A 24,536-nucleotide genomic window follows, 5' to 3' on the forward strand; every position below is an offset into this window, starting at 1 on the left:
AGCAATTAAACATTGATGGGTACATTTGTAACTTTTGATACAACATAGCACAGTAACCAAAGTTACTTTCCTGCATCAATAGGTGAGAGTAGAACAGCATCACATCCACTAAGATATGACGCCAGTTTTGTTTCTCCCTGCACTGGAACACATATGTCTGCCTTGCACCAGTGCACACAGCCATGCACTTTAATGCACAGGAGTGTGTGTTTGATGTCAAGCATAGGTTTTTGTACTGGAAGTTTACCCTTCTGTACAAAAACTATATGTTAACATAGTTTAATATTTTGACCACTGTATGTATGCTGTAAAGTGCAGTGTATGTATAAAGTTTCAAACATTTAGAGAAAATAAAACTTTCCTCATTCTTTATGTCTTGAGGAGGTGTACTTTTGGCACAAAGTCCTATCTACCATTTTGTTTTGTTTTTTAGTAAATAAGGCTTTGAATCAAAAACCATGGATGGTCGTATGGAAATTATATGTGGGCGAGCTGCTGAAAGCTCAAGACAGGCTCCAGCTGTAAGCCTGGCTCTGGGTTAGCTTGAGCTCCTGTATCTCCTCCCATAAGGAGCTGAGCATTGGCCTCTACCTAGTATGTGGTTTTACGGTTAAAGCTGCAGAATGTGGAACAGGAAACTAAGTTCACGTGTCACATTGGCTCAGGATCCTGTGATTCTGGGCCAATCACTTAATGTCCTCATGCCAGTAAATAATTTATGTGATGTGCTATAATGTAACTGGTGCTCCTATAAAGCGCTCCAATACCTTTGGGTTGAGTTTGCTCTATATTTTAAAAACTGCTGAAAAATGCCCTCAGAGGTCAAAATAAACCCTTAACATAAGGGTGAACAAAGAGATACCCATCTAATGGCTGATTTGTACAAAGTGAAACAGAAGACTTGAATTAATGATGGCTTCCCCACTTAAATTGTGTGATCTTAGGCAAATATTTTATTTCACCAAAACTATTTTCCTTCATTATCACCATTGAGAGCACATTCAAATATGTGAGTTCAGAATACCAGTGGTAGAGAACTACCACTTTTAGCATGTACTTCCCGGTGGAGTGATATAATGCCCTGTTATTGTCAAAGTGTCATCTTAAAGAAATAAACAGTTTTGAAGTGACTTTATCATATATTATGTGATGCTTGTTGTATGATGTACATGGAAAATATTTTCAGGGCTTGGCTCATGCACGGGCTCTAAGATGTGAGCCAGACCGTTGAAAAGCCTTAGAAGGACCTGTAAAGTACCAGAGTCCAGCACATAGATAAGATATGAACCCCGGTGTTATGGAAGCTGCAGCAGTCCGGCAGCGGGCACTGCGAGCTTGAATACAGAAAGGTGTCAGCAGCCCAGTTTAAACTTAATTTCTTTTCAATTTTCATTTTTTTTAATGCATTGAAAAATTAATGAAGTTTAAACAGGGATTGCATCGCTGTATCTTTTTCAACTTCAGGGTCGTTTGACCCCCATGTCCCCACTACTCTTGCCCTGTGTCCCCTCACCTCCAAAAACTTGGGGGGGAGGGTAAATCCACCACAGTTCCTATCCCCATGTATGAAAAGCAAAACAGAACTCCATATGGAAAGGTGTGCAATATCAGCCAATCTATAGAGCTTCCTAAAAGAGGTGACCAATCTAGAGTTTAAAGTAGGCATCAATTTACTTGAAATCACTCATAAGATTGGGGTATAAGGGGCCCTGGCAGCCTCATGCTTAACCTTAAAAAGAAGGCATTTAGAGCTAAAGCTACTGAATGAAATGCTGTTTAATGTAGTTTGACTCCTCCCACTTCCCAAGCCACAACCACAAATACTAATAACCAGTTACACCAAATGCCAGTGGCATTTCTTATGGATTTTCTGGCAAAAAACTGCAATCTTTGTTTTTCCTTTACTGATTGAATGTTTGTTAGCAAAGCAGTAGATTTCCAATCGCAGATGAATCCATTATTTAGTGCTTACTGTAGCATGCTTAAAAGAGAGCTGCCAAGTTTCGGAGGAAATTCATTTGCCGTACTTAACACACATAGGTCTACTACATACAGGTTAAACAACAGAGGTGCCAATCTGCACCCATGCTTAAACCTCCATTTGTGTGTGCCTTTTCTTTTTATTTATTTTTTATTTTTACCCATGTGTCTGAACATAGGGTAATAATGGTTTTCTGCAACATCGGGGATATACCCCAATCAGTCAATATAGACTGTTGAAAACCACTTGCAATGAGTAAATGTGTCATTCAGGGTCTGACTAGTTGTCAATGGAGGCAAAATGATGCCAAATCCCTGCAGAAAACCAATTTGGCTGAGAGATGAAGGTGTATTTTTGTTGAGCCAAGCTTCCCGTTCATATAACAGTTCTCTAGAAAAACATTTTTCCCTCCACATTAGGTAGTGAAAATGAACAGTAACTAGCAGGGAAGTTTGCCAACCCTTTTTAAATATAGTGAATTGAATGGAACCAGACTAGCTTTCAGTGACCAAATAGAGGAATTAAGATATCAGCACCTAGGCTAGTCTTAAAAACGCTGGCAAAGAGGTTGTTAGACCTGGCCTTCTTGGTGTGGTTTCCCCTAACCTTTTGCCCTCTGACCTCCTGTTTTTCTGACTAATGTTTGCTGGCTTTTGGGATTCTGGTCACTTTGCTACTGCTGACCAGTGCTAAAATCAGGTACTCTGTACTCTAAACATGGTAACATTGTCTTTTCAACATTTGTCTTATTAAATGCACTTTTAAGTCCCTAGTAAAGTACACTATGTGTGCCAGGGCCTGTAAATTAAATGGTACTAGTTGGCCTGTAGCACTGATTGTGCCACCACTAGAGAAGTCTTTCAAACATGTCCCAGGCCTGCCACTGCACAATCTGTGTATGCAGTTCTAAACTGCCATTTCAACCTGGCAAGTGCACCCAATTGTCAGGCCCAAACCTTGCTTTTTTTTTAAAATGTAAGTCAACTCTAATGTAGGCCCTGGTTAGGCCAAATTTAATGTGCACTGTATTTAAAAAGTTGGACATATACTTTTAAGTTTAACATGTCCAAGTAGTGAAAAATTGCTTAATTTTCTTTTCACTACTGCAAATCCCATCATTCCCATAGGATAACACTAAGATTAGCTTGAAGCACAACATTTTGAAAGGGAGAATAGCCTGCGGAAATTAACAGCCTTCCGGTCCAAGTTGAACTGAATATGGTTAGATGCAGTAACCAAATCTTTTTTGTAGATTACATTGAGTTTGTGGTTCACCAATGTCTTCTAGATATTAATGAGGAAAATTTTCAGACAAGCATATTGTATAACATGGTGTGCAAGTGTACTAAATGTACGTGGCCCCTAATGCATCTCTCAGGTCTACAATCTGCAAAGGCTGAACACCAGAGATGACTGGTTAAATCCAGTAGTTGACAGATATAGTTTTAGTTTTTGAGCCCTGCAAATAGTGTTATTTACATAAAGAAGAGAAATATTACTGAAACTACACAACAACATTGTTATAAGTTTAAAAGCATTGTAATCAGTCTCCATAGTCTCCAGTTAGAAGGGCTGCAATTAAGTTTGATAAAATTAGAAAAAATGGGCCTCCATGGCCTAGTTTTGGAATGGTGTTATTTATAACTTTCAGTCTGATATGTGCTCTATTATGATCAAAAACGCGATTGTTGGAGGTTTTAAGCTGTGAGCGCTTTCAAGAAAGTGGAGAATATCTGAAGTGTCTTTTTTCTATAAAAAAATGTGTGGTGAAAAAAGTGACAGTAATTGGGCTTTAGTTAGATCTAGTTGCATTATAGAGAGCTGAACTTGTTTTCATTGAAGTTAGGAAAATGTTTATACTTAAGAAGCGATTGTCAATAAGAAGCAGATGTGTCAATCCGTTCACTGACATGGTTTTTATTACTAAGATTTTCCAAGATGATGCGATTGGAGAATGCATTTGTGGGTGGGGGGAGTGGCTATGGAAGTATATTGAGATACCCTTGAGACATTGAGGAGCAGGTGATGGCTAGGTATTGAGATTAACTCTTTATCTTACATATTTAACTGTATTGATTATTAATTTCTTGATGATCGTCAATTGTTTATTGTTCTGGAGCTAAGGGGAACAGGTTCATGCACCAGCAAACTGCTTTGAATAATACACTGCTTTTGATATTATCAAGGTTGGTGATATCAAAGGAAAAGTTAAATTATGCACATTAGATTCTTTTTGCATTGTACTCACAGGCCTTCGAGGCCTAAACGAGGCCTGAACAAGCGAAGAACCTTTGCCATAACCCTTTGCCCTTAAAATAACAAATATTTTTGGGCATTAGTTTTATGGGTGTAACTGGTAAAAGGACTAGCATTTTATAATTTTACTCTTGGGACAGGGGCATGCAGCATTAGGGTATATTTTTGGTCTTCTGAGATGTAGGTTCTGACCTTCTTAAACAAAACCTAGATTTTGTCCCACTGGTTTTGGACTTCTGTCGTGAGTGAATTTTACTGAATCTCACTATTGTGTCTGCTAAAAAAGTACTAAGTGTTGAACACTAGTGCCTGCCATTTAAAACAAGGATCACTGTGCCTCAGCAGGGGTGAAAGGCATTGTGTTGGTTACACACAAACATGTGCTGCACATACACATCTATGTGTGGGCAAGCTCAGCAAGGAAAGATACTCTCTAACTGTGCTTGATATCTGCACACATGAAGTCTGTTGTAGATGGATAAATAAATACATGTCATGTCCAGCGCTGGTCTTATCAGACTGAGTAACCAAATGAAAGAGTGTGAGACTGTAGTGTTTTTATGTAAGTCAGTGGTCCTTTACTATATTCACACTGGGAGTAATCTTCACCAAAATACAAATGTTGGATTACCTCAAATTAAAGAGATGATTAAATTCATTTTCTCCATATACAAAATTATCCCAAATGAAAACACAATATGGCACTAATATTGCACTCTTGATAATACTTTAGTTTATGCAACATTTCCCAGAGTCGACCTTTAGTAAGATTAAGCCTTTGAACTATCTATCTGGGCAAGGTAACTGTTCCTGATGACCAGCAGATAGATTAAAAGAGAATGGGTCCATTTGAATGGGTTCATTTGAATGGGATTAGCGTTCTCTGGAGAAAAATCTACATTGGGTTTATAATTCACACTTCACTGACAAGCCTGGGTATGCCCTTCCTACTTGAACAGTATGGAAACAGACAATCTCTGTCATTCATTCCACAAAGAGACGCCTTTGAGATTTAGAGGCAAGGAACCAATGTTGCTGTGTCAGGTATAGATGACGTTGAATGTCCAGGGAGCGTTCCTGCAAGGAACCTATTGATTCCACCATTTTGAAAAAAACTACAGTGCATTGGTAGAGAGTAGCTTATAGAAGGTGTCGGTCAGTGGTGAGAGGCATGTTGCATCTCTGGATTGGGCAGAGGTGACCATCTACTGGAACTCTCCATCATTTTTATAGCATGCAGAAAAAAGAAAGAGAAACTTTGAAAAGAAGAGGAATTACAGGGGAAGAAAAAAAGCAGTCTACGTTGGATGAATTATTGTGAGGAATGGAGGGCCACTCTTAACTTTAACTTCTGGGGACTCTGGGGGTCATTCCGACCCTGGCGGTCATGGACCGCCAGGGCCGGGGACGGAGGAAGCACCGCCAACAGGCTGGCGGTGCTTCAGGGGCAATTCTAACCGCGGCGGTAAAGCCTCGGTCAGAAAAGGGAAACCGCCAGTTTCCCGCCGGTTTTCCCCTCCCCCAGAGAATCCTCCACGGCGGCGCTGCAAGCAGCGCCGCCATGGGGATTCCGACCCCCTTCCCGCCAGCCTGTTCCTGGCGGTTTGCACCGCCAGGAAGAGGCTGGCGGGAACGGGTGTCGTGGGGCCCCTGGGGGCCCCTGCAGTGCCCATGCCACTGGCATGGGCATTGCAGTGGCCCCCTAACAGGGCCCCATTAAGATTTTCAGTGTCTGCAAAGCAGACACTGAAAATCGCGACGGGTGCCACTGCACCCGTCGCACACCAGCAACTCCGCCGGCTCCATTCGGAGCCGGCTTCATCGTTGCTGGGGCTTTCCCGCTGGGCGGGCGGGCGGCCTTTTGGAGGTTGCCCGCCTGCCCAGCAGGAAAGTCAAAATGACCGCTGCGGTCATTTGACCGCGGTACGGTCTTTTGGCGGTCGCCGCCCGCCGGGGTCGGAATGACCCCCCTCTGTCTCCTGGGGAAAGTAGAAGTTGGACTTGCTGAGGACAATGAAGGAGAGAGTATCCTTGGACATTTGTGGATCTGTTCTGGCTGCAGAGGCCCTAGGAGTGTGCCCTAGGCTGCTCCCACATGCAATGGTGCCCTGCACGTAGCCAGGTGGCTTTAGGATGTTGGCAGTGCAGGCAGGCAGGCAACATAGGGTCACTTGAGAGCCATAGTGAGTGGCTTTTGGGAAACCCTGAGCCAAGGAGCTACTGGAGGTGAGAGCAGGAGGGCTGACCTTTGAATGTTTCCCTAATGGAAGGAGAGCACTCTGAAAAGAACCACCAAAAATCAGAAAAATGTTAAGACCAAAAAGGCAGCTAGAAGCTGAAGTGGTAGGAAGGTAGGTCCCAATGCTCTTCCTAATTTGAATAAATTGGAAAGATTTTAGAGGCTAGAATTCCTTAAACTGACTGTCCTACTGCACTGGAGATGTCACCAAGTATGAAAACCAGCAAACTCCATTTGAATCCATACAGTGGAGCAAGAGATAGTTTTATCTGTGTTGGCTGCTCGTTTTCTGAGATACCCAGTGGATGCCAAGGGTCACCTGCCCCAGAACAGCTGCATTACATCATACAGTTTCATCTAAGACTTTCTAAGGATTGGGAGAAGGGTTGTGCCCCAAGGGACCAGAGGTAACATGCACACCACTGTGAATAAGAAGTGGAAGAAAAAAGGTCCTAACGAAGACCAGTTCACAGAAGGACCGAGCATACAGGAGCGAATCATGCTTTACTTGTCCCACTCCCCTGATGAGTTCCAGAGTCTAGGGGGACAACACATCCATCAAGATAAGGGAGCCCTTGAACCAGAAAGTGGGGCCCTGTGCCAGGACACCAAGTAGTCATTTTCACCAAATGCTCATGCTCTTCGTGCTCTTTGTTCCATGTCTGGGGGTAGCAAAATAGTAGAATAATGGCATGTTTCTACCTGCTGTAAAGCAGAGAAACACTCTTCTGTGAGCCCAGTGCGTGGCTCCTGTGTTGTTTAGGAGATCGGTACACAGGTACCCCTTATGTATGGGTAACTGCTGGTTGAAGATACACACCCACAGCAATACTGATCTATTTAAAAAAGGAAAAGGGAAAAGGCAAGATGCTGTCTACAGCCACATCAAAGGGAGCTAAAGGTTTCTCCATAGGGCACATACAATCTTGCATAGTCAGCTCCTAGTGCCCAAGAGGACCATTAGCAGTTGTATTGTGGAGCCCAGAAGTAGCTGTGGGCTAAGTCTCCTGGGATCGGAAAAGAGTTGAACTGACAAGCACTATTAGAGTTGGGGCTTTTGGATAAAGGATTTGCAGTGCATGGATCTTCATTGCTATACCCTGTGGTTGCTTGGCAGCTCTTCGTAAAGGTATAAAAAAGGCTCTAAATACTGTAATGTTCAATATTTGGCAATTGTTTTGATGTGTATTCCTGAAAGTTATGATCACTGCACATAACTTTCTTTATACCAGTGAAAAGTAGCACCATCTTTAATGGTTTTAATTGTGTGACTGTATTACGGTTTAGAGTTTTCACGCTGTATGTGCTTATTATAGTGATATTCAGAGAGCCTGTAGGTCTCACTTTTTCCAAAGAATGGTTCATATCATGCTATGCATGTACAGCTATATGATGTTTTTACATGTAAGGGCTTGCTGTAAAGTATAAACTGTTTTAAGGTGCTTCCAGCACAGGGGACCAGAGCATCTTTAGAGGATTACCTGACCTATGGGACCTAAGCTTAGTGCGAGCTCCATTTTGGTCTGAGATTCTTAGGAGGGTGTCTCTACAGGTATTTTCACCTACCATTTTGTAAATATTTGTTATTTTGTGCATAAATAATTGTGTGTGTTATAAAGTACTTCTTTTCACAAAAAAAGCACTGGCAAGACAGTGCATTATTAAGTAGTGGTTCTTGCACTGTTGGGAACTGAGTCTCTAGCCCGCAGCACCTTCTTTGGTACGCCTTCAACTGCTTTTGCTTGCTACTTAGTCAAATGCCCAAAAGGGGTGCTTTGTTATCATTCTGAGGGTCTGCAATACAGGGGCCCATTACAACAGTGGTGAAAACCCTGAGGTGTTACAATTGTGGACCACTCCTGCCTGTCTGTGATGGGACTCTCCAATGCAGATTTCACACAGGCTTGATTACAACTGTGGAGTTGAAAAATGGTCTTTGCTTACCGTGGGGAACAGACTCTAGTGATGTAGAGCAAGATCTGTCAGAGTTCTGTTTGACTTAGCAATCTCTTAGGTGCACTTGCTATGACTGTTGTGTATTCTATATGAGGGGTTGTAAAATATGATGACATAGTTGTGTGATCAGTTCAATGGAATGGGTCAAGCACTGAACAAGCAAGAGTGCATTGTGATGGTGATGTGACTTACTCCCTGCCAAATATATTAAAGATCTTCCATCATTTTCTTATTTTTTCAAATAGCATTTTAATTGGCAATGTGTAGTTGGAGTGCAGTACAATCAGTGTCAGGTATGATTTGTGTCACCTTGATGAACTTACGGGTCATGATTGCTTGCTGGCCTCCCAAAAAAAACTCAGGAGACCACCTCATTCCATATCCTTGCAGACTTCATGTTTTAATTTTAGCATTTTCACACTAATGAAGACCCTTAGTCACTGATGTCCTTCAATGTGTAAAGCTTGGACCAAAAATGATGGATGTCTCTGGGGTACAATGATTACATTGAGGTTCTGGGTGACAGGCCTATGGTAATAATGTGTGTTCTGGATTGCCCATAGTTTTGACCATGAAGCCTATAGCCTGAGTAGCCATTTGGAACACAAGGCACTCAGGCAGAGGAGGTCGTTTGGGTGAAAACATAAAGAAGGCCAAATAATATTCTTGGAAGGAACATACTGCTTCTGTGCCAGATTCGTTACGTCATCCCACATTTCACATGCTATGGCTTTGCGACTTTCCTTCTGGGATTTGTGTTTTTTCTTTCTGAATTATTAATATGAGCCAAAGAATCCTGTTGTGTTTTTGTGCTGCCTTGGGGTGGTATATGTGATGTTGGGCCATTTCCCGACTGTACGTCTTCATAAAAAACACATATTTTACCTACATATATATTTCTAAATCGATCACAGGTAAAGGTCTTACGTTAGAAATTAATAGCTGCAATTTTTTGTTACTGCATTAAGGCGCAGTAATGACATTGTGGGTTTTCCTGTGTCGTGTTCAACATATTTCTAGTGGCACTGGTAACTGCAAGGTGAAGGTTGACTTTAGATCTCATTAAATGTCTTAAAATTAATAAGGGGAAAATATGTCTTTTAGAGAACAAGTCTGTTTTCCCAAAACCTGACTCTTCCCAAATGTGTTATTTTTCATCCTTGTATTAAAAAAATCAAGCTCACGAGCTAAAAAGCAAAATCATACCAAAAGCCAAGTTATATTAGAATTCTGATATCAATCCTAGATTAGAAGTACATTCCTTCATAGGTTTTATTATGTCTCCGTCGCTGGCTCTTCGAACTTAAAGGAACAATCACAACTGCCTAATTAAATTGAGAAATGTAAGATGTTATCATCAAACATTGGAATGCGACGGCCATCATGTAGCCAATGAACAGACATATTTGTTGCACATCCCTTTATGCATAACAAAAAAACATCTGACCTCAAGGTCCTCGATAAAAGATCTGGAGTTGTGTTACGCGGTTTATTCCATTTTGTATTCTCTACAAAACTAAAGGGTTATCTGTTCCCTGTTTCCACATCGTAGCATCAGCTTCGAAAACTCACCTTTTGTTCTGCTGTCATGGTTAGACTTTGTAGTCGCCCCGTCATATTTCCTAGGCTTTTTTCAAAAGCTGCTACCAGATGAGACTGTGAAAGAATTAAGAAAATCATTCAAAATGTCAATAGGGCTTTAATTGAAACATAGTTAACATTTCTATGGCAAGTAAACAAAGCATTGTTCATGCTTTTGGACAGAGAAAGATTGATTCCAGTAATCCTTACAAAACTGCAGCGGGTACTTTCAGATTCATTTACTCTCACATTGGATACGAAAATTGTAAAATAAGAGCAGAAAAGGAATATTAAATGCCACATCCAGGTATTCTCAAACATTAAACGTGAAGGCGTCCGGCCTTCCAACACTTTGTCAGTCATCTCTTCTGCTCAGGGAACAGCAGGCGTTTCCAATGTTGCTGCAATTATGTGATTGACGGAGAGGGAGCAAATCTGTCATCTGACAAACTGGCAGTGCTTTTTGCAACAGCCACACAAGTATTAAAGATGAGTCTTCCCAGCCCTTTCTGTAAAACCCACAGTACGTGAATGCTCTGTGGCAATTTCCCTTCCGGGGCGCTTAACGAGGGGATTTCCCTTATTTGTAGTATTATCAGCCAGAATGTGGTGAGGCTTTTGCTTTGGAAGAGGTCAAGAAGAAAGATACAATGAACCGTCCACAAACCACTACCAAAGATAGGCTATGTTTCTGTTGGTGCCCAGTTAAAGGGCGGCCTCTCACCCCTCCAAAAAACCAGAGACCCTCTAATGCACCCTACTGAGTGGAGGGTAAAACAACTATGTCAGTATGACAAGCTTGCCTAATAATATGGAACATGGCAGGATTATAGTGAACACATTGCAGTTGATGTATGTAATATGATCCTATAGGTTCTATCATTTGCTATGAAGAGACAATGTCAATAAAGTTGCGTGGTGACATGGGGGCTCTTACTAAAGGGCTTTCCGAGCAAATAAATAGTTCAAAACCTGGTGCTGTGATGACGAATTTGATTAGTCCCCAAACTGATCATTATACTGGCATGGATCATGATACGATCATTGTACTCGTAATATATTAATTAAGAAAAAAAAGCACAGTTGTCATTTTCTCTGCTACACCCCCCAATGCACCCGAGGGTTTTGGCATGTTACTTAGCCATGTAGTTACTCTTTTATTTCAGGTAACCTATATCCCACCAAGCATCAGGGAAGGGCTATATGGTTTTGTTTTATTTTAAAGGATGCTCTTAATGTTGACACCAGGGTCATGTCTCAGTGAAAATCAAAACGCTTTATTTCAGACAATGCTTATTAAACTACATAACGCTTTTTCATTGTGTTAGCATATAAACTGCTTATTAGGTAACAGCTTACATCATCAAAATCTGAAATGACTGTAGTACCTAACGAATTCACTTGAAAAAGTCATAATAAAAATACATATTTTATCAATACATGAAGAGAAAAACACAAACATGTCAAGAGCATGCCACATCCAAACTGTTAGTCGATCTTCTCCATATTGTGCTTCTTGCCCAGATAACACAGTAGTTTCTGAATTAAATGCCACAGTTCAGAATACCCTGTTTTGTATCTCTTCCTAGCCGTTCGATCTCTCGATGTAGTAGATGTACACTGCCGGAAACCGGGGTTACTTTTTGACTCGGGTGTGAACCCCAGACAGGCAGCAACCACAATCCTAGTCAGGGAAAGGCACAAGCAAACCCCAAATTAATTTGTGCTCGCCCCGGTAGCTTGGCACAGAGCTGTCAGGTTTAACTACAAGGCAATGTGCAAAGTATTTGTGCAACACTTCAAACAGTAAAAAAGTGAAAACACCACACATAAAAATACCACACCTGGTTAGAAAAATTAAGTCATTTTTAACTTTATAAAAAAAGACAAAAATGACAACAATCCAATCAGCAGAACCGGAGTTATGAATTTTTAAAGAATAAAGTGTAAAATAGCGCCTAAGAGCATAAAGCGCGAACTGCGGCTATGTGGTCGTGCTGGACCGGGTTATAGTCAAAAGTTCAGTAGACCAGATGAAGGGTAGGCCAGATACAGTCCCAGATTAGTCCAACTGAAGTTTTACCTTCTCATGTTTTGTGTCGAGTCCTGTTGACGTTGAAGATGTTCGGAGGGAGCAAGGAGAACAACACATCGGTGGTCGGCGTGGCAGGACAGCAAGCCAGGCATTGTGGATGAGCGGGCTGGAGCTTCATTTCAGCAGTCCCTGGTGGGCGATCGATGCTTGCTGTATGAAGAAGGCTGGTGGTAGCTCCTGTCGATTTTTTATTATGAATGATGTGATCTTGTGCAAATGGGCTTGTTTGCGGTTGCGAAGAGACCAAAAGCTTGATTTTAAGAGCATTGAGCCACACCAATGGTCTAGGACCATAGGGGCAGTATTCGAGGGTCAGGAACTCACTGTAGCAGCTGGGTGGTTAGCTTTTTATGTCCTCGATGTTCAGATGCTAAGGCCAGCACACTAGCCCGTTGAGTCAGTATGGGGTCCTGGGAACAAGATGAAGTTGCAGGTCCAGTTCTTCTTCCCCAGGCAAGAGGACAGCAGGTCAGTAAAGCAGGTCTGAAGTTTCTTTGGGGCAGCAGTCCAGCAGTGTGCAGTCCTTGTAAGCATCACAGCAGTCTGTTTTCCTGGCAGAGTTTCTACTGGTCCAAAAGTGTACTGAAGAGATGGAGTATGAGGCCCTTCTTTTATACCCTGGTGCCCTGGTCCTGAAAGATGGGAGAAAATTCTAGACAGTGACTTTCAAGTACATGGGATTTCCTGCTTCCCTTGCCTCACTCTAAGCTGGCTTAAGTAACAAGGCAAGGTTGTTAGGCCTTCTGTGTGAAGTAAGAGCACAGGCTATTCAGATGTAAGTAGGGTTGTTCTCAGCTGCAACCTGCATCCTGTTAGGAGATGGACCATTCAGACATGCCAATCTCTCTATTGTATGCCTGTCTGGGAGGAATTCACAAAGTCGATCTGTCAGTCCTTGACCCTTTTGTGCCCAGCCAGGCACAAAAGGGTCAAGGACAGGAAAATGACAACTTTCTAAAAGTGAGATTTTCAAAATTTAAATGAAAAAGTCAACTTTACCATTAAAGAGCGTTTATTATTACAATTTTATAGATACCAAAGACGATGAGGCCACCAGCTTTCAATGGAAAATCACAGCTTATTAAATGTAATAAGGAGTCCCCAATGTCATCTTATGAGAGAGGTAGGTCTCACAGTATTTAAAAACAAATGTAAGTGTTTTCCACTACCAGGACTTGTAAAAGTCAAAGTTACCTTTCAATTACACAGCACCCTACCCTATTGGCTACATAGGGCCTACAATAGGGGTGACATATGTAAAAAAGGGAGGTTTAGGGCTTCAAGGGGAGTTAAATGCCGAGTCGACATAGCAGTTGGTGGTAACAAAACCTTTGTGTGAAGGCAGGTCACAACGTATTCAGTTGCAGGTGGGGCTATTCCCGGCTCTGCCTCATTCTGCCAGTAATGGCCCATCCAGGCACACCTAACCTCTTATTGTGTGGCTGCTTGGGAAGAATCAACAAAGTCCAACTACACCCAGCCAGGTGACCTAGGAGCAGGCTGCAGGCACTAAATAGTTATGGCAAGAAAATGCCAACTTTCTAAAAGTGTCATTGTAATAAATGTCACTTAAACCCAATCTAAATTTACCATTAAAGTGGGTTTTTTAAATTACAGTTTCTCATACACCAAACATGCAATTTTCACCTGTTCCTAAACAAAAGTTAGCACTTGCTAAATATAATAAGGCATCACTCTGTCATCCTATCAAAGAGGTAGGCCTCAGAGTAGTAAAAAAACAAATTTAGGATTATTTCACTACCAGGACATGTAACATCTAAAAGTAAATGTCCAATCTTTTAATTGCAATGCACCCTGCCATACGGGCTACCTATGGCCTACTTCAGGGATGGCTTTTAAGCAATAAAAGGGAACTTAAGGCTGTACTGCCAAGTGGAATTGGCAGTTTAAAACTGCATTCAGGCTGAAATGGCAGGCCTTGGACGTTTTACAGTGCTACATAATTAGGTGGCACAATAAGTGCTGTAGGCCCACTAGTAGCAATTAATTTGCAGGCCCTAGGCACATATAATGCCACTTTACTGGGGACTTACAAGTAAATTAACTATGCCAATTGCATATAGGTCAATTTCACCATGTTTAGGGGAGAGAGAGCACAAGCACTTTAGCACTGGTTAGGAGTGGTAAAGTGAGCAGAGTCTTAAGGCCAAGAAAAATAAGGTCAGCGAAAGAGGAGAAGGTGAGGCAAATGGTTTGGGGAGGGGGGAAATCACCATAAGGTTGACGGGTCTAATACACATGTATTTATTGTGAACACTTCTTTAGGCCTCCCTCAAAAGAGCTACAGATCACCAAATAAAACATTATATTAGGTGTTGGATTAATCAGACGTGGGTAGCTATGGAGACTTCAGATACCTTTTTTTAATGATATACGGTACAAGGACAACAGAAGGTAGTTGCAAAGAAAAATATCAGCTCAGAATGGTCTACAGATTAGGAAGTTGCCTATGGCCTTTAGAGAGTATAGGTAGTGGAAATCCACAACTGAGTTATCAATATTTGTTGTGCTTCCTTTTAATTAATCCAGTTTTACTTTCCATTATTTTTCTCAAAACTACTGAAGTCCTGCATCCATTGCTTCCTGTTAGACCTGAAATCATTGGTGTGGTTTTCCATGATTTTTTGCCTTTCAACCTCCTGTTTTGCTGACCTCACTTTTCTTTGCTTTAGAACTCAGGGGACTTCACCACTACTAACCACTGAAGGGCAGAAGTGCATGTGCTCTCTGCTTAAAACACAAAAACATCGGCTTATCCACAAATGGCATATTTGATTTACTTAACCATCTCTAGTGCACTACCTGTGCCCAGGGCCTGTAAATTAAATGATGCTACTGGACCTGCAGCACTGATTGTAGCACCCACTTAAGAAGCCCTTAAAACATGCCTCAGGTCTGCCATAGCAGAGCCTGTGAGTGCAGTTTTAAACCGCTATGCCAACCTGGCAAGTTAACCATCTTGCCATGGCCAAACCTTCCTTTATAATACATAGAAGGCACCCTTAAAGTAGGCCCTGGTCAGCTCAGGGCTGGGTAGAGTGTATTTAAAAAGTAGGACATGTACTTTCAGTTTTACATGTCCTAGTAGTGAAACACTCAAATACATTTTTCGCTACTGCAAGGCCTATCAGTCCCATAGGATAGCATTTGGATTGCCGCATTATATTATTTAAATTTAATTTCCAATTGGGAAGAGATGAGACCCCCAGGTTTGGTCTGTCTGGAATCACAATTTAAAATCACAATTTATGGTCAAGTCATATCTTAAATTGTAATTCCGACATGTTCTTACTTTAACCATTTGTTGCCTTCTGTCTGTCTCTGAATTCATGTCTGGTGTGGGTGACAGTTTGGCTTCTTGCATTCCCTCTAGACAGCTACACACAAAGGGAGTTTAGGTCTGACTCATGATCCATACTGGGTAGGATGGGAGGGAGGAGCTGACACTGACACCTGAATAGGCTTTGCCCTGTCCGCACACAAAGGGCTGCCTACTCCCCTCTAGTGAGTCTGGAGTCCCAGCAGGAAGGGCAGGGCCTCTGTACACTTCAAAAGCCTCACTTTGTAGTTTCCCCACCTTCAAAGGCACAACTGGGTATAGGTACTGGACCACAGACATCACCAACTCAGTTCACTTCAGGACCAGTGGATACTCTGCCAGGAAGAAGGACTGTTGTGCTGCTGACCGGATTGTCACTCTGCTGGACAGCTACTCTACTAGACTGCTGCCCTCCTTGATTGGAAGTGAGGGCTGGACCTGCATCTCTCCAACCCAGAACCAAAATGACTCCAAGGGCTTGCCCTCTGTTTTATGAAGTCTCAGGAACATAAAAGACTTCCAGCCCACCTACATGTACTACTAGACTCTGCCATCTGCGGGTCTACCCTGCCAAGTGGTGCCACCCCAGTTCTGGACCCTTGGAAATGAGCCTAAGGTACTCTGCCTTTTATGGCACTCATCAGAACCACTGAAACAAAGTTGCACAAAGTCTCACCACACAGTTGCCAGCCTCATTGGAATCAACACCGTGTGGCGCACAGCCTCGCCACACAGGTACCAGTCTATCGTAGCTGATACAGAGTGATGCCAAGCCCTGCATCCTCACCTCACAGCTCCACAGGACCAATGCAAAGCTGCACCAAACTCCACAAAGCCTTTCTGCACAGCTTCCTGGAAAAGACGCTGGAAGCAATGCCTTGCAGACCGCACACTAAGATTTAAGGTACTGTGTTCAGTGGGACTGTGAGAAATTGGGTTGCTGGTTGACTGGGGTGTGAGCTCTGGTCAAGCAACAGTCACAATCCCTTGAAGGGTGAAACACAAAGGGTCCCTAATTTAACCTGTGCTTAACCCTGGATAGCTTGGCACAAAAAACAGTCAGGCTAAACTTAGAACCAATGTGTTAAATAGTTATGCAGTACACAAACAGCAACACAGTGAAAAGACAACACATTAAAAATCCAAAACCCCATTATTAGAAAAAAGAGAACATTTTAATAAATTATTCTACACAAAAAGTATAAAATCTTATTAGCAGAGCTGGAGTTATGAATTTCTAAAGTTTAAGTTTCAAAATAGCAAGTCTTCAGTTTTGGAAAATGGCCAACTGGGCACATTCAACACCACAACCAAAGGTCCATGAGTGGAAGGTGACCTCTTGGCAGTTCAAGGCTCACTCAGGCTACGTCCAGGTGCAGGTTCAAGATGGGGGAGCCAGTTATGTCCCTGTGGCTTTGAACAGGGGGCCAGATAACCTGGCCTTGGAGTCTCTTCTGAAGTCCTGAAGATGAAGGGCTCGACAGCAGGCTGGTCTCTGAAGGTTCAAGGCAGGCTCCATGCAGCAAAGCAGTCCTTCCAGGTACAGCAGCAGGTCACAGCAGGAGGCATTACTCTGGGAGTCCTTCCACAGGTCCAGTAGAGAAGTGAAGTGTGGGTCTGAGAGCCCTATTTATAAACCTTGGTGCCCTGCTCCTAGAAATTGGGGGAAGCTTCCAGAAGGGTTCTTTGAAGTTCGAGGAGTTTCCTGCCTCCCCTGGCTCCTAGCTGACTGCACTGACAATACAGATTTGTTAAGCCTATTGTACTGTGGCACAGCCCAGCCTATTCCGGGGCAAGTGGGGCTGTGCTTAGCTCCAACCCCATCAAGCCAGTAAATGGCCCATTCAGGCTCTGCTAATCGCACTATGTGTGACTGTCTCGGGTGAACTCACAACGTCTTAACTGTCAGTTACACACAGTCATGTGACCAAAGGCAGGCTGCAAGCTTAGAGGGTCAAGGGCACATTTGCCAACTTTCTAAAAGTTGTGTTTTCAAACTTGTAATGATAAATCCGACTTCGCCATTAAAGAGGGTTATCATTACAAGTTCATTGACACCAAACATGACATATCTACCACCTCTGGTTCAGGAATCACAGGTTATTAAATGTAATAATAAAGAATCCATGATGTTATCCTATGAGAGGGGTAGGCTGAACATGAGTGAGAAGCAAAGATGTTTTTCACTACTAGTACTTGTAAAAGTATGTGTCCTACATTTTAATTACCCAGAACCTGCCCTATGGGCCACCTAGAGCGTATCTTAGGGGTGACATAAGTAGTAAAAGGGGAGTTTAGGCTTGGCAAGGGGTTTTTAAATACCAAGTCAAAATGGCAGTGTGAAACTACATTCAGGCTTCAATGCAGGCTTGGGACATGTTTTAAAGTCATACTTAAGTGGATAGAACAATAAGTGCTGCAGGCCCACTGGTAGCATGTAATCTACAGGCCCTCTGGATACGGTACACCACTCTACAAGGGACTTGCATGTAAATTAAATATGCCAATCAGGTATATGTCAATCAAACCATGTTTAGAGGAGAGAGCACAATTACTTAAGCACTCATTAGCAGTGGTAAAGTGTGCAGACTCCCAAGGCCAGCAAGCAAAAATCCATCAAAAGGAGGAGGAAAGCAAAAGGTTTTGAGGTGATCCTGAAGAGAGGGCCATTTCCAAAAGGACCCAAATGGGTCCCCTTAGCCTGTCTTTACTCGATCGCTGGCAGACTGAAATTGTGACTTTGTCCCGGTCTGGGGCGACCATTTAATTACAGTTGTCTCTTTGCTCTTATATGTGCCATTTTCGCCTAAATCTTGAAATTTGCATATCTCAGGATATTATTGGATTTTTGTCATTTTAGTCTTCTTTTACTTAGTAAATTAAACCCTATTTTTCTATCCAGGTGTGTGGTGTTTTTACTATTTGGAGTGTTGCACACACCCTTAGCTCATTACCTCTTAATTTAAGCCTGACTGCTCTATGAAAAGCTACCAGGGGATGAGCATGGGTTAATTGTGGTTCTTGCCTGGAAATGGTGCATACCTCTGCTAACCAGAAACCCCATTTCTAACACTTCCCTTATTAGCAAGGAATACATCTTCACTTTTTGCATGTTGACATATTGTATCTTAGTTCATGCCTTTTTAATCATCCACAAAATTTGGCAATTTTTATGAACACCCAATGATCACTTCATTTGCTTTGTCTTGTCTGACACCATCATCAGGAATCAAGTCCTCACAATAGTGAGGGACTTAGGACCTGATTTAGATATTGGCAGAGGCAATGCTCGACAACTCGTTTGCTTCTGCCACCTTCCCCGAGAGCTGGAAACACGCAGAAGTCAACGCCCTACTGAAAAAACCTACGGGGGACCCCAGCGACCTGAAGAACGTACGCCCCATCTCGCTCCTCCCCTTCCCTGCCAAAGTCATAGAAAAGACCGTCAACAAGCAACTTACCAACTTCCTTGAAGACAACAACCTACTCGACCCCTCTCAGTCCGGATTCCGAGCCAATCACAGCACGGAAACCGCCCTCATCTCAGTCACAGACGACATCAGAACTCTGATGGACAACGGAGAAACAGTCGCCCTCATCCTCCTCGACCTCTCGGCTGCCTTCGACACCGTCTGCCACCGAACCCTAATATCCCGCCTCCGCTCCACCGGTATCCAAGGACAGGCCCTGCCCTGGATCACCTCTTTCCTCTCCAACGGCTCCCAAAGAGTCTACCTCCCACCCTTCCGCTCAGACCCCACCAAGATCATCTGCGGCGTCCCACAAGGCTCCTCGCTCAGCCCAACTCTCTTCAATGTCTACATGAGCCCCCTTGCCGACATCGTATGCAAACACAACATCAACATCACCTCCTACGCCGACGACACGCAGCTGATACTTTCCCTCACCAAGGACCCCACCAGCACCAAGACCAACCTGCAAGATGGAATGAAAGACGTCGCAGAATGGATGAAACTCAGCCGTCTGAAACTGAACTCAGACAAAACGGAAGTCCTCATCCTCGGAAACACCCCGTCCGCCTGGGACGACTCCTGGTGGCCCACGGCCCTTGGCACCGCACCAACCCCCTCAGACCACGCATGCAACCTCGGATTCATCCTGGACCCGCTTCTCACCATGACCAAACAAGTCAACGCCGTATCATCTTACTGCTTCCTCACCCTCCGCATGCTCCGAAAGATCTTCCGTTGGGTCCCCGCCGACACCAGAAAGACTGTGACCCACGCCCTCGTCACAAGCCACCTGGACTACGGTAACACCCTATATGCAGGAACCACCGCTAAACTCCAGAAACGTCTGCAGCGAATACAAAACGCCTCCGTCCGCCTCGTCCTCGACATACCCCGCAACAGCCACATCTCCGCCCACCTGAGACACCTGCACTGGCTTCCTGTCAACAAAAGGATCACCTTCCGGCTCCTCACCCACGCACACAAGGCCCTCCACAACAAGGGACCCGAATACCTCAACCGTCGCCTCAGTTTCTACACGCCCACCCGTCAACTTCACTCCGCCAACCTCGCACTCGCCGCCGTCCCTCGCATCCGCCCCACCACGGCAGGTGGGAAATCCTTCTCCTACCTGGCGGCCAAGACATGGAATTCCCTCCCCACCAACCTCAGGACCACTCAGGACCACCTCGCATTCCAGAGGCAACTCAAGACCTGGCTCTTCGAGCAGCAGTAACCCCCTCCCCCTAGCGCCTTTAGGCCCTCACGGGTGAGTAGCGCACTTTATAAATGCTTTGATTTGATTTGAATGCTCAGTCACAAACGTGACAGATATCCCATCCACCGTATTACGATCTGCATTAGATATAATGGCATTGTAATATGGCAGAAAGAATATCCGTCACGTTTGTGACAGAGTATTCCCTCCACCAACATCTAAATCAGGCCCTTAGACATCAACCTAAATGACACAGAATAGAGAGACATAATGGGATGCCTGAAAAGAGTGTCAAGAAAATCCAGGTTTTACATAATACAGTGAAATTTACTGCACCGTATTTATCAAATTTGAAGCAACTACACAAGATGTTTCTATCAATGTCAGACAAATGCCCCAGATGCTAGAATGAGTAGACTTGATGTACATGCTTGCGTAAGAAAGTAAAATATAATTTGGGTGGGCAGACACCTACCTCAGAAAATAATAAGACTGTTACTTCTCAGTGACACCCAAAAGACACTAAATTCAATTGAGATATCCCCAATGCCGGCATTAGGGTGGTGCAAGCGGTGCGGCTGAACCGGGTGCTGACCTGAATTGGGGGGTGCTTACCTTAGGGTTGCGCTGTGTCTAGCAATAACTTAGAAACTTGCGATTGAAAACACCTTCTAAAAAAGTTCCTTGTGCGTCCAGCCGTCAGGAAGCAATTAAAATGTCAAGATACCTCTTGTGATTAATGTTCCAGCTATGGAGAGAGATGGGAATTTTGTCTAGTGGCAGCTTTGACTCTCCATAAAGTCGCAAAGAGGGTTAATATGCCTGTTGCAAAGAACAGAACTGTATTTTATGTGGATATCTGGCTGGATTAGTAAAGCCAGCCTTTAAAAGCACTTTAAAACAAATCAATGTATGTGAAAGGGAGGCTATGGAGAAATGAGGGCACATTTTCCGGGTGGTAGTGGGGGAATCTGAGATGGTGGTCATGAGGTGGGGGCACCAAAAAAAGACTGTCGCATAGGGCGCCACCAGGCGCTAAAGCCGGCTCTGGTTATACCCCCTCATCACCATGGCACATGGAGAAGAAAGGCTTACATCTGAGCAATGTGTAAAGTATTTATGCAGTGCCAAAACAGTAATGAAGTCAAAATACAAAACAATAAAAACAAAGAAAATTTTAACTAACAAAGTGACACCAAAACAACAAAAAACCAATAAGGGAACTGAAGATATAAGTTTTCAAAGTATTAAATGAAAATAAGACCAAAAAACAATAATGATAGTCTATGACCATAGTACACCAGGACATAGGCTCACTTTGAGACTTGCCTCTATGGATCCTAAGCTCAGATAGACCAAGCAGAACAGCCTGGTCACGGATTTATTCTTAGGCCATAATCTGTATAATGGAGGTCAGAAGCTCTCTGAGGGGCACTACCACTGGCTCAACTGGGAATATGTCACCAGTCACTGATTTTAGCGGGTGAAGCTCCAAGCAGGAAGCACCACATTTTGCACCTAGGCTATTGCTTCGTCCGTTACTTTCAGTGCCTTGGCCCAGTTAAGATTTTTATCTTGGGACTTAGGGCCTCATTATGACCCTGGCGGTTTAGGGCCAACGGGGGCGGGAGCACCGTCGACAGGCCGGCGGTGCTCCCTTGGGCATTCTGACCGCGGCGCTTTGGCCGCGGTCAGAACGGGAAAACCGGCGGTCTCCCGCCGGTTTTCCACTGCCCCTAAGAATCCTCCAAGGCGGCGCAGCTCGCTGCGCCGCCGAGGGGATTCTGACAATCCTTACCGCCATCCTGTTCCTGGCGGCTCGCCCGCCAGGAACAGGATGGCGGTAAGGATTGTCGTGGGGCCCCTGGGGGCCCCTGCAGTGCCCATGCCAATGGCATGGGCACTGCAGGGGCCCCCGTAAGAGGGCCCCGCTAGTATTTCACTGTCTGCGTAGCAGACAGTGAAATACGCGACGGGTGCAGTAGCACCCGTCGCACCTTCCCACTCCGCCGGCTCGATTACGAGCCGGCATCCTCGTGGGAAGGGAGTTTTTCCCTGGGCTGGCGGGCGGTCTTTTGGAGACCGCCCGCCAGCCCAGGGAAAAACTCATAATACCCTCCGCGGTCTTCTGACCGCGGAGCGGTATTATGGAGGGCGGCATCCTGGCGGGCGGCCTCCGCCGCCCGCCAGGGTCGTAATGAGGCCCTTAGTCTCTGAAATGGAGGTCAGATGTCTCCAGCGGGACAAGGCAGCAGGTTGTACATGAAGATGGCTCCAATGGGTTGGACACCTTCTTGCACAGAGCCCCCTGAAACAGAGTTGATGCTGAGGAGCAGCTCCAAGTGATACAAACCTGTTTCTTCAGCCCAGCCAGGTTGCGCCTTTGCCAGATCTGCACTGGTGGTTGGTCCCAGTCCATGGACAGCATGAAGTTAGAATTTTTCTAAGTACGAAACTTTGCAGTAGCAAGTCCCCTTTCCTCAGCTCTTCACCTAAGGCGCACAGACATAAGGGAGGCTTTTAAGACGTTGAGCTCAAATCAGCAATGAACCTTGTGATGAATCCAGACCATGTCAAATTTTGACTGGTCACTGGGTGATTCAGAAAAAGGGGTTCCAGTACTGGTGCCCCTGTAGCCACACAGGAGGTCAGCCAACTGACCCTTCGAGTCCACTTCTTGGTCCTGGGTACAGAAGGGAGCAGGTCTGGTCCTTTGGAGATCCACCTGGGTTACAGCAAGTAGGGTTCAGTCCTCTACTAACCTTTACCAGCTCCAGAAACTGCTTAAGGAGGGTGCCTTGTGATGCCATATTTATGGTTTACACGAGCTAGTTGCTATGGGTTACTCCTGGCTCCTCCCTAACCAATGGGTTAAAAGTTCCCAAGGGGAACTCTATCCACTTCATCAGCATCTGGCAATCTTGAGTTCTAGGGAATGGTGGATAGTGTTCTCTGTGGCTGTCGGGTTGTAGAATTCCCTGACTATCTTGAAGCGTTACTTCATGTGGTTGGCTACTGTATTGATGCAGGCTGTGATGGCTGGTCTCTTGACTTCCTTGATGAGGAGGTGGGTAGTTGCTGAGGGCTGCTTTGTGAGTGGCTGTGTTGGAGGAGTCTTTGGTGACACACCATCGCTTCTTGAGTCAGTAGCAGTTGCACTTGATGGTTTTGAGCTCTGGGGTGTACTAGCAGGCTTATTTGAAAGTTCAGTTGGCTTTTGCTAGTTTCTGCAGGACATCTCTGTTGGTGCATTTGGCGAACCAGGCAGAGAAGTTCTGGGCCTTCTGGGCAGGGTCCGCTGAAGGCCTCTGTACATTGGACATCAGTTACCTTTCTCCAGCTTCCGTGAGTGGCTTTGTGGTGCTTGGCAATGGTATGATTGGTGTTGGAGATGATAAAGTGAACAACAGTCTTGTCAGTCCAGGTGAGTTCTGTGATGTGGGTGAATCGGATTCTGTAACTGGAGGTAAAAAATGGTGTTGAATGAGTGTCCGGCTTTGTGTGTGGATTTGATGACCAACAGGGTGAGGCCAATGTTTTTCAGGATCTCAAGAAGGATGGTGGAGTTGGCATTGTTAAGTTTTTCGATGTGGAAACTGAGATCGAGGAGTGGGACGTAGAGGTGAGAGTCAATGGCTAGGGAAGCGATACGGCTGGAAATGGTGTCGCAGAAGGATGGTCGGGTCCAGCTGGCCTGTAGGCAAGGATGCCTCTCACTGTGGCACTGGCATAACTCTGAAGTCGGAGCTGAGGTGTTCAATGTGGGGTGTTGGGGCATCATTGGTGATTGGCATTCAATAGTTTCTTTAAAGATGATGGTGATGCCCCTGCTGTGTTTGTTGATGCAGTCTCAGTGTATCATAATATAACCGTCAGGAGTGGTGGTGGCAATGTCAGGGTTGGAGGAGGGGTTGAGCCATGTTTTGGTGATACAGGTCACGTCAGGGGAGAGGGTGGAGCTGGTGTCCCAGATTTCTGTGATATTTGCTGAGGGACCGGGCATTGAGCAGTATGCACTGGAGTGGTTTTGGGCTGTTTGTGGTCTTTTAGGTGAAAGTGGCATGGGTCCCGGTGTGGGCTGGTGGTCCTGTGTAGCAGGAGAAGTTGCAGTGATGACAGGTGAAGGGTTCTTTCGTTGAAACGGCCTCTGCCTAAACCCCTGTAGGCAATCAATCAACTGGTATACACAGCCTTTGGCCGTGTGCAGTATGGGTTAGACCACAGGCCAGGACCCAAGTCCAAACCCAGCGGGTAGGCAACACTCTCCGCCAAACACAATACTTGGACATTTCCACTCTTTGATGGGCTGCAACCAGTCAATGCCTCACCACGCACAGCCGGAGGCCACATTGTCTAGCCACTTGTTCGCGGTAACCCACCCCAGACACTCAGACCCAGC

The 24,536-nt window shown here is 44.5% G+C and overlaps 1 protein-coding gene across 5 annotated transcripts in view; it reads right to left on the minus strand.

Annotated features, from left to right (window-relative positions):
- NAV3 (neuron navigator 3) overlaps positions 1-24,536 on the minus strand; it is a 1,001,553-nt gene that overhangs the window by 178,265 nt on the left and 798,752 nt on the right. For all 5 annotated transcript variants that reach the window (XM_069228788.1, XM_069228787.1, XM_069228786.1 and 2 more), the window contains one exon: positions 10,005-10,088. In XM_069228788.1, the coding sequence (XP_069084889.1) occupies positions 10,005-10,088 (84 nt within the window). The remainder of the gene's footprint in view (positions 1-10,004; positions 10,089-24,536) is intronic.

This window comes from Pleurodeles waltl, chromosome 4_1, assembly GCF_031143425.1.
Source record: "Pleurodeles waltl isolate 20211129_DDA chromosome 4_1, aPleWal1.hap1.20221129, whole genome shotgun sequence".
NCBI lineage: Eukaryota > Metazoa > Chordata > Amphibia > Caudata > Salamandridae > Pleurodeles > Pleurodeles waltl.